This window comes from Branchiostoma floridae, chromosome 15 (assembly GCF_000003815.2).
Source record: "Branchiostoma floridae strain S238N-H82 chromosome 15, Bfl_VNyyK, whole genome shotgun sequence".
Taxonomy (NCBI): domain Eukaryota; kingdom Metazoa; phylum Chordata; class Leptocardii; order Amphioxiformes; family Branchiostomatidae; genus Branchiostoma; species Branchiostoma floridae.
The window spans coordinates 18,358,156-18,368,510 of NC_049993.1; the positions used below are offsets into that span (position 1 = coordinate 18,358,156).

Here is a 10,355-nt window from a genome sequence, read left to right on the forward strand (position 1 = left end):
ATTATGACGGGTGAAATCCTAAAACCGGACAAATCCGGCTTTGCAGTGGAGTTAAGTAAAAACTTGAGGTTTGAAATGAAGGTAAATGTTTTCAAGATGTCGATAAAATTACTTCCCCCAATAACTTGATAAATCAGTGCTTAAACAATGCTGTCAATACAAATACTTATCTTACTTATACAAGGTTATAAGAAAGGAAGAACATTCAGGGAAATGTCTCTAAGTTTGGTTCAAAAGGACCGCCCTCCCCACTTGCATACTGATGACCATACATTAGTGACATCTAGCGATCCATATGAAAAGTGCACCCCCGTGTTACAACTACTGCAGTTCAAAACTATATCGCTATCACTAGCTGGCGCCAATGTCGAAGCAAGGGTCGACCCAGCGAAATCTTATTTGTCTGGGCTCTTTCTAGTCCGTTCTGCTCAATATTTACGCGTTTTGATTTCAAAATCATCGGTCTGGATTAGGCCAGTGCCAGGGCATGGATACGCTGATTGTTGGAAATTCTATGAATGTTTTTGCTAATGAAATATCAGCTGAATACCAGATAGCGTTTTTGACTTGAGTTGTGCAGGTATTCCTATTGTCAACCTGCACATATAATACAATTAAAAACAATGTACCAGGTACATCCACAGTACAAGTGTATTGTACAATCTAGCTGCTTTCCATAGATTCGAAGCTCACGCCAACTTGTTACAAATACAATTCGTCAATAAAATGGGACAAAAAAGCAACAACGGGACCAAAGTTTTCCTGTATATTCCAAGATATTTCCCATTACTTACAGACACCACGCTTGAGCCAGCTTACTTCAAATGAAAACTGTCACTGTCATTTTTGGAAAAATGACAGTGACAACCTATTTCACACCGAGACTCATCTATTTCATATAAGTCTTTATAAAAACAATTTAATACGCTATGATATTATCAGCTGATATAATGAACTTGATAAAAATACAAGATACTTTGTCGTTGCTTACAATTCTATTCCTCGAGCTATCAATCAAAGTTATTTTATGCCTCACTATACGCCAACTGAGTCCTTACAGTACAATACAAACTCTCTCCCTTAGCATAAATAGAAGTAACATATTCTACTAAGACACCACAGAAGCTTCATCCGAATAACAGCTTTGTCTACTGTAACTTGATTATGTCAAAACTCTTAAATGTAATTATATACATCATTATGGTACATAACACAACGTAACATATGATAATAATAATAGTAATGATAATAACAATAATGATAAATGGTTTATGTAACATTGATATCACTCTTGGATATTTACATGGGTACAATTATCGTACGCATTACTACACAGAATAAAGGGTTGAAAAGTGGGAAATTATTGCATTCTATTACTTACAATAAGGTTAAAATCTAATAAAGTAAATGATGATTACCAAAATTACACTTTAGAATATTGCACGTCGATATGATGCAGCATTGATACGCTGATCAAAAAGCAATTACATTTCAATAAGAAATAAACTGCATTCTAAATTCTGCAAACTTTAAACATATGCTTCTTAGATGCTTTCCTACAGACCAATATTTTAGCTTCAAATGCTATTGGTTATCCTATATAATAGGGTATAATATGATATGTTATGATATGATATGATGTGGCTTGGTGCTGTCATAGGCTGGACAAGATATAAGGACGAAGTGTTGTGGCCTACCATGGACGTCATTAGGTCTCCCTTTCTTCACAATCAATGCACTGAAAGTTCTTTTTTTAAATTACAGACCGTTTACAGAAAAAATGATGATATCAATTGTATGACTTTCTAGTTCAGATCAAAACTGGCGTTCTACCGTTCATCTAAGTCTTCAAAAACTGTCCTCAGCCTCTTCATCACGTTAACCTTAAGCTCATCATACCCAGGCCCAGAAATGGACGTGTTGTCAGAATCATCCTGCCTTGCCTTCTTCTTTGGCTTCAGTTTTTGCAGTTGATATTTGAAAAACCCTTTCAGATCGTAGTCAGTTTTCTCTAACTGTTCATCGTCCTTTGCGCTATGATAAGACTCGTCAATGATGGCCACAAAGAAACCAATCAGACAGATATTGAAGACGAAAACAAACAGAAACAGAATGAAAGTTCCCAGATTGCCAGTAGTAGTAGAGATTTCGTCATAGTTGATGTCACCAGCTATGATGGTCACCATCGCCTCGAATGTCCGAGCAAAGGAACTGTAGGAGAGCATGCGCAGACCAAACGTCAGATGAAGCAGAATGGCGAAGGCGAAGAAGTAGAGGAAGAACATGGCGGAAAAGCCTGAGAGCGGCCCGACGCTGCGCTTGAGGGTGTGGATGAGGAGAGACGCGCGATGGTTGAAGCGCAGCAGGTGCGTCATCTTGAGAGTGACGCTACACAGCAGGGTGGCGATGACGTAAGTGTAGACCTGGTCCCAGACGGCCGCGCGTTTGTAGTTCACGAACCGTCCCGAGAGACCAGAGTTCTCACCAAAGCTTGCCGCGGTGTTATTTTCCATTTTACTGGCTACGTCTTCCAGAACGGCCTCAGAGTAGAAGAAGGTGGCGACTCCCGCCAGGGCCTGCAGGATGATGATCAGTTCCACCCAGTTCCAGAAGTCCATGATGTACAGGGCTCCGCTGTTGTAGGCCTTTCGCCCTGCAAGAAGCAAACCCAACAGAAAAAGTATATTTGACGTGTTCAAAATTTCTTAGAACTATTGTAGTGCAGAACTTCCTCACTCGATAACATAAACAACGTGTAGCAGCAGACACGGGTATAGACTAGTACATAAGACATTGGGCTGCTTTATGGAGTTTATTAGAAAAGAGTCACAGGATATATAATGATTATCATCAAGACAAAAAAAAATTTCCTTTAGACAAATGATGCTTTGCATAATGCTTGGTTTTCTTGGCTCTCAAGGTCGACATCTGAACAGAAACTCTCATTTGTGATTCTCGGTTAAATTTCAAAAGCATACCAACCTTCTTTTATGGCGAAGACCAAAGCAAAAATGGCGAGCGCAGAAATGTAGAGGAGCGCCATCCAGACCTCCCAGCCGCCGTGGAAGCGGTAGAGGCGGACCGTGTGGACCTCCCAGCGCGGGAAGCCGGCCCCGATAGCCGTGAACTCCACCAGCAGGGTCACGATGGAGAACAGGTTGGAGTCGGGCGAGTACAGGGTCACATCGGTGAAGACCGCTCGGGTTGCTGAACAAACAAAATAAACATAACCATGGCAATCAGAAAATAATCCACAAGGCTAGAGACAACTGTTTTATAGACCAGGATTAGGCCAAGGTAATAGAGAGACAACGGAAGTATACAATGGATCAATGTGGTTGTCTGGATAAAACAAGTGATGAACCGAGACGAGGGGGATACAAAGTTAGCCACGTTCAAGTTTAGGATTGTGTTCTCGTCGCAAAGCAACGGCTACATATTTGACGGCTACATATAGGGACGAGAAACAGCAGTCTTGTCAAACGCTGTGGCATTATTGTAACTTCTGATCATATGGGATATTAACAAATTGATGCGCAAGATGATTGGATACCTCTGTCAATCCAGCCTTGGCTCTTCAAATCCTCGATTATCTGTGATGCGTTGTTGGACGTGTCGGCTACGTAGCCTCCACCGAAATACACACCGTGGTCTGCCGCATAGGGCAATTCTGGAACATAAAACAAAAAATCATTGCAGAAGAAACAGATCTACATCTGGAAAGACAGTCCTGTCATTACGGTCGTGTGGCCCATTGGATACACCCGCAAGTGTTGTTCTTGGATGGGACGACTGGTTGTCTTTTCATCACCTCTTTCTCAAAAACACGCTGTGGTCTATTGCATACGGCAGTTCTTTTGTGTCCACACTAGGAGAAATCTCAAGGAAAAAATTTGTTTAAGCTGTTAAAGGAGACTTTATGGGTGAATCACCACAAATGCATTTACGTTTTGTTATGAAGAGCACAGTGTTGAAGCCTTTCATTGGCAAATGTCATTTGATTACCCTAACGTTTATGCAGCATAGCTGAATACCATTGGAAAACAAATATTGACTTAGGTTGGACGATTACCTTGTAGATCTTCAGACGACCGGTACCTCCACGGACTTGTGCTGTTCTGCTCTGCTGTCTCAGCGGTGCCGTTGGTCCCGTTGAAAGTGGTGATGTTGACTGTGGGCAGCGGCAACCAGCCTTCTCCGTACTGCCCTTCGTCCTGACTGAGGTAGTTATAACGTCTGTCGCACCCGGATGTCTGGTTCCCTGGTGAAACTGTCGTCAGGCAGGCGGGATCTGAGTAGGGTTTTGATAAACTCGTTTCAGTATATCTTAAGATATACTATCTACTGTGAATTGGTTGGAATTATATATATATATATATAGTGACCTACCAAGCTTGACTCTAGCCTGGCGGAGCCGGATCGGCCCTACACGGTAGACAGGCGGGTCCGGGAGGGCTGAAGTGGCGTCTGGGTAAAGAACTGGGACGGCTGCATCTTCCAGCCAGGTCCAGTAGGATTCGGTATCAACCACCTAATGTGGTGATGAAAACAGTTAGGGGACAAAACAGTTAGAGGATCATTTAATGAAGTCTACAGTATAGGAACACATTGATCAATCGATATCGGCATCATCAACGGTTTAATGATGATAAGACAACATTACACAAGAAGCATTTTAAAAATAAGAAAACGTTATCTGACGATGGCTTAAACAGGACATTCTGGTCAGCCGGTTTTGACATCATCATTAAAATGGTCATAGGTTTGAAGCAAGAAAGTCAGTTTCTGTTCAAACATTATAGCAGATAACTTGACAAGATGTAGATTAGTACTTACTTCCTCGAAAGACATCTCCTCGTTGTGTACAACAAGTCGCTGAACCTCCTTGGACATATGAAAGGCCAGGTGATTCTTCTGTCCGTACGCAGCCAGCATGACCACGGCCAGGAAAAGGGCGTAAACAGCCACTTCCTTCAGAATGTTCCTCAGCTTCCTCCGCCGGACGGCAATCCTGCGGGCCTCAGCTAGGTCCGGGGAGTCGTGTGGTGCCGGGACAGGTGGACTCTGAAATGGAACATAGATTCATGGTAACAACCGAGCAAGTCCGTAGTATACTCCTTTCATGCTATTGATTTTTTTCGCTGAAGAAAAAGTCTTAAAGTCTGTGATGGCGCATTTTCTATGTCGAAGACGTACAGTACATGGCTTTGGATTTGCAAAATGACAGATGATGACGGACAGTCGACTCGGGGTTACTAATTTTCCCTTTCAAGAAAACGCTTACTGAGTGACCTACTGGTGTCCTTGCACTGTCAAGAGTTGACTCTGAAATGTGTGGATGGAAGTCATTACCTGCTTTTGGTCTGCAACCATCTCCTCATACTTCTTGACGTCAGACCTCTTCACTTCGTCTTCTTTGTTTGCTTTCTGAAACAACATACAAAAACGTTAGGACGATACGAGAAGCCTGTATGGATACACATGGGGAATGGTCTACTGATTATTGCTTGCCTTTGTTGATTTTCGGCTAGGATTGTTAGTAAAGGTGAAAGAAAAGACCTTCCAAACCATGGCTAATAGCGCTGCCATTACGTGTACTTACATCTTAGGAAACCATGTTATATAAAAGGCATCACATATTAATGGGTAATATGACAACACCTTGAAAAAGACGGCGAACAGCGCCGCCATGGCGAGGATCTTGACAGGCTGGAGGAGGATGAGGTCGGAGAGGAATGACGTCAGGAAGATGAGCAGCCAGGCTTCTGTCTTCTCCCGCCCGAACTCAAACGTGTACAGCATGACGAAGAACGCGGCGGTGTTGGTGGTGACGAACACCAGGATGAAGCCTGGGGAGGTGGTTGGAAACATTAGAGGTTATTAGAAGTGGCTGCAGTATAGGATCGTGTATTGCTTAAGAAATACAGTTGGTATGGTTATTCTGACTGGATTGTGACAGATTGGATCAACCCCAAAGATCTTAAAGGTAATTCTTGATTAACTGAAAGATAAAACTGGTTCCAGGCAGCGCGTTGCGTTGCCATGTATAATATATCATTGACTCAAACTCGTTGTAAACTCCCTTAAGTTATCGTTAGATTTCTGTGATCTATAGTATAAAACATAAATAAGTGTCACAAGTGTTATTTACCAATATAGGCAAACCACCACGGCAGCAGCCCGGGTGTGGCGTTCTCGGGATCATCCAGTACAGCGTACTTCTCATTTACCTCTGGAATTGTTAATGACATGACAGAAATTTCTTATATTATTGGTAATCGATATTGCGCAAGTATAAGTAAGGAATTGATGGGACAAGACCCATCTGACAACATACTAATGTTTCACACAATGTCGCCTTTCATACGCGAAAGTCTTTTTGGTCAATTGTACACCTAAATATCTCGTTCGGTCGTTCCTGTCTTTGCACGGTAACTGCCTGTTAGGAGTTTTATTCAATGTGGTGATTTTATGCCAACGAAAAACTCATACATTACAACAAAATAACTCATACATTAATCAATCTACATGTTCTCTAGGTAGTACAAGCACATTGTGTAAGTTTGTTCATTCGCCTGTAGGATTCACCTTGAGATTTGATCTGTCCTGGGGAAGTCAGTTCAATGACGTCATCTCGCCTGGCCTGTTCTGCAGAATTTCGACGAACCTAGAACGGTGATAAAAATGAGGATACGCTAATAGCACCAAATTGCTTCCGGTATTGAAAGGGTACAATATATATTTCAGTCTAATTCATTGTCATTCAAAGGTAGAGAATTTAAGAAAGAATCAACAATGGACGCTTTGGTGGACGAGAAAACTGACTTATTTTCGGAACAAAAGGACAACTATTGCACATACCTGTTCTGGCAATGATGGCGGGGCATTCATTAGGTATATGTCAATGCTTGACAGTGTCTTGGAAGTTGGAATGTTGTGTTTTCCAGAAGGTTGTTTCGTAGTGACAACTTTGTCGTTCTTGACGGGACGGTTGTCGGTAGAAGTTTCTAAACGTAAATGATGATAATAATTAAAAATGGTACCGTATCTACTTTTTTAGTAAACGATAATGGTGAAATGTAAGGGAAAAAAGATGTACCTAAAAAAGCTTCTCCATGATAATTCTTTTATCCTACCTTTTTTAACTGGACGTTGTTTAACGTTCCGGAATATCCAAATGATGATGGCGTTGATGGGAAACACCACCGCGGCGCTTTGGAGACCGATCAGGATCTGTTTAGATGGGAAACATCACAGTAGATATTTTAGGAACTTCAAGTTTATCTTTTAGGAATCCTAAATTTATCATGGAAATTCCATACCAAAGCAGCCATTCCTTCCTTGTCTATTCCGCCTACGTGTCTAGACCAGAAACCGGCCCCAAGGGGCTCCACTACCTGATGTTACTTTATATTTTTACGTTTCTGTGCCTCTAGCATCTGCCCTTTAGCACCTTGTGGTCTATGCTACAGTGCTTTAAGTTTTGCTTTATTTTACACATCAAAAGTTGCAGCTTATCTTTTATATTTCGCCAGGTTAACGAGGAATACAGCACGGATTTTTCCATATTTGTACCTGAGGCCATGAAATGGGGATCTGCACATCAAACCCGAAGATCGTGACGGGTTCCGGCGGGTCGAAGTCGTCTCCTCGGCCGAAGAACATGATGTTTGCCAGCATGGTGCACATGATGATGGACAGGCAGCAGGAGACCCGCTGGGTGCGGGTGAAGGGGCTGCTGGCAGGGCGGCCGTACACAGAGTACCAGATGTGGCCGTCTCGCAGGTCTCTGTGGGCCAACCAATCAATCAATCAATCAATCAATCAATCAATCAATCAATCAATCAATCAATCGATCACTCACCCAATCGATCAATCAATTAATTCATTGACTGACAATTAATTCAGAATTTTTGACTTACGACAAACTGAAACTGAAGCTTTGAAGAAAAATCTAACTTGAAGTGACATGTGAAGTCTTACTTGGTAGTTCTATCAGTGAACAGAGTGCTGAAGGCCACCAGCTGCTCGTCCTTAGCTGCAGGCAGCACGCGCTCAATCTGCTCATCGTCCTCATCAAAGGCCAGCCACCTGCAGTAGAGAACAATATGCACTTCAGAATACTGAATCATTGTTTCTAGTACTTAGGAAGCTCATACAGTCTGTAACCGTTGTTAGATATTGCTTCTTGAATCGTCTGTCAGAAGCTCACTATTGGCAATGCCTACCTGTTGCAGAGGAAATAGTGCTGCTCCTCGAGCAGTAGATCGTCCACAATGATCCTGTCCAGAAACCTGTGAGTGGAAAACATTAACAGAGGTAAGACAGACAGGTCACTGTTTCATCTGTAGAAATTTCAGTGTATATAAGACGATGGATCCTGTTAATAAAGAATGGATGTGCAATAATGCATTTTTTCCCACAAAACCTTTTCGTTTAGTTCAAATATATCAAAAAGTCCCATTATAATTTATAGATTCCACTGTACAAGGGGTCACTGATAATTGCAGAACATCTTACCAGGACGGCTCCTTGCCGGAGTTGTCGTGCCACACGCGCACGTGGGTGAGCCAGCCCGGGTCCGTCTCGGTGCACAGAACAAACCCGGCCATGTTTCCCTTCTCAAACATGGCGGAGTAGGGCTGGTGCAGGAGGAACGGGCCGCACTCCCTGGTCGCCCCGTGCAGCATGATGGACACCTTATAACGTGGGAAAAAATGCAAAATAAAAATATAAGTGTAGTCATATGATAGCCCCGGGGCAAAACTCCCTTCCTCGGCAAACTCCCTTTCCTGGCATTAGAGAAATTAAATCTAAACCAACTTTGAAACTTTGAAACTAGCACCAAAATAAAAGCCAGCGCCGTTCGAAGTCTGCAAAGGATGCTATTACAGAACGAAGACGACATGTTCTTACCTTTGCTGTTGTCCCGGCGTTTGCTCTCGGCCCGGTAAAGACCCTCAGGTAGTAGCGAGGTTTGGGATGTTTTGTGTCATCGAAGATTGCTGCGGTGGTGATCTGGTTTAACACAAAGTTTATCAATACTGGGAAAGTAGATTTACAGTATATACAATATTTGAAACACTCAAGAGAAGTAAAACAAAAATCAAACGTGAAAATTCCTTCCTCAGATATCAGTACAAAGCTGGACCAATATGACGAAACATTCCTTTGTTCTGAAGAATATGCCTGCTGTTCCGTAAGTAATTGCTTATTGGTTTACTTCTATTCTTTCTTTGTGATACTAAAACAAATTTCTTTCAAAGTGTAGATGCTGCCACATGAGGCAGACGTACCTTCCCCAGGTCCTTGGCGTCATTTTTCCTTGTCCAGGGCACACACAAGGCGATGTAGAAGGAGAACAGGACGCAGCACGTCATGATGCCGATGGGATTCTGAATCAGGTTCTTCAGTAGGAACCCTTTCAGAGCGCGCTCAAAGTTGATCTCGTTTGGAGCAACCAGACCCGTGAGGCCCGAAAACTTGGTCAGGTGGTCACAGCGGCAGTGGAGATGGGTCGTGGTTGTTAAAGGTCCAACCTGGAGAATTTAGGATCTCACCTAGTAATCAACTGCTACTGAATTTAGAAATGCCATTTAGAAAAGATTCAACACAAGGAGAGCAGAAATCAAAACCCTTAAATTCCACAGCTACTTGCTCAAGTAAAAATCATTTTAATATCCTACAAATAAGAGAAAATGCTTCTTTGTCCACAGAGTTTAATAAGTAACTGACAACACTCGCAACGTACCTCACAACCACTTCGGTCCCAGGAATGGTCTTCCTCGTTAAAGAAGACGCACTCTACGGGTTCAATGAAGACTGAAAATGACACCGTTCCGGGCTGCTTTGGGTGACCTTCGTCATCCATTCCATCCACGCTTGTAGGCTTAATTCCTACAAATACATGTCAACTTTTTTATGACCGCTAATATATATATATAGAGAGAGATGAATAGATAGATTGATTAAGATAATGACGAGGGTATATAGAGACAATAGTTTCAATTGAAATGGAGGATATCAGACAACGCTGTTCATCCAGCTGACGACACTCACCGAGGTACCAGTTGGTGTCGTTGCCGTCCCCAGTCTCCACGTCACCGAGACGCACGCGCCAGCTGTACGGGTCTGACGTCACCGTACGCGTGACGTTTTCCTCCGTGGAAAGATCCAGAGAATAGCTGTGAGTAAAAAAGGCGTGTTTCCAACGTTTTCCGTCCATTGCCTTTAAATCAAAGCATAACGTGCGTTGACTCCAACTGTATAACTTTTTACAAGACCAACGCCAAGACATTTGAGGTTAATTCTCTACCTTTGCTTCTCTAAATACAAATAAATCCTTATTTTTTATC

The 10,355-nt window shown here is 42.5% G+C and overlaps 2 protein-coding genes across 2 annotated transcripts; both read right to left on the reverse strand.

The window, feature by feature from the left end:
• Positions 1–1,829: 1,829 nt before the first annotated feature.
• LOC118431607 (polycystic kidney disease protein 1-like 2) lies at positions 1,830–6,284 on the reverse strand. Its single transcript, XM_035842849.1, has 9 exons — positions 6,152–6,284; positions 5,662–5,849; positions 5,353–5,427; positions 4,837–5,064; positions 4,390–4,531; positions 4,073–4,291; positions 3,554–3,670; positions 2,983–3,207; positions 1,830–2,653 (listed from the first exon to the last, which is right to left on the reverse strand). The coding sequence occupies exons 1-9, from the start codon at positions 6,249–6,251 to the stop codon at positions 1,830–1,832; spliced, it is 2,118 nt and encodes a 705-aa protein (XP_035698742.1). The 5' UTR covers positions 6,252–6,284.
• A 251-nt stretch (positions 6,285–6,535) lies between these two features.
• Positions 6,536–10,225, reverse strand: LOC118431608 (polycystic kidney disease protein 1-like 2). The gene is made up of 11 exons (XM_035842850.1): positions 10,060–10,225; positions 9,752–9,897; positions 9,297–9,539; positions 8,917–9,018; positions 8,521–8,699; positions 8,229–8,294; positions 7,984–8,091; positions 7,576–7,789; positions 7,137–7,233; positions 6,862–7,007; positions 6,536–6,667 (listed from the first exon to the last, which is right to left on the reverse strand). The coding sequence occupies exons 1-11, from the start codon at positions 10,223–10,225 to the stop codon at positions 6,536–6,538; spliced, it is 1,599 nt and encodes a 532-aa protein (XP_035698743.1).
• Positions 10,226–10,355: the final 130 nt, after the last annotated feature.

Bases quoted from the DNA above. Each gene is read 5' to 3' on its own strand.
- LOC118431608 (XM_035842850.1), bottom strand. From the start codon at position 10,225: ATGGACGGAAAACGTTGGAAACACGCCTTTTTTACTCACAGCTATTCT. The intron at 8,092-8,228 runs GTAGGCATTGCC...TCTCTACTGCAG, and splicing joins CACTATTTCCTCTGCAACAG to GTGGCTGGCCTTTGATGAGG. The intron at 7,008-7,136 runs GTAGGATAAAAG...ATTTACGTTTAG, and splicing joins ACAACGTCCAGTTAAAAAAG to AAACTTCTACCGACAACCGT.
- LOC118431607 (XM_035842849.1), bottom strand. From the start codon at position 6,251: ATGTCATTAACAATTCCAGAGGTAAATGAGAAGTACGCTGTACTGGAT. The intron at 4,292-4,389 runs GTAGGTCACTAT...AACCCTACTCAG, and splicing joins CCAGGCTAGAGTCAAGCTTG to ATCCCGCCTGCCTGACGACA. The intron at 3,671-4,072 runs GTAATCGTCCAA...TTTATGTTCCAG, and splicing joins GTCGTCTGAAGATCTACAAG to AATTGCCCTATGCGGCAGAC.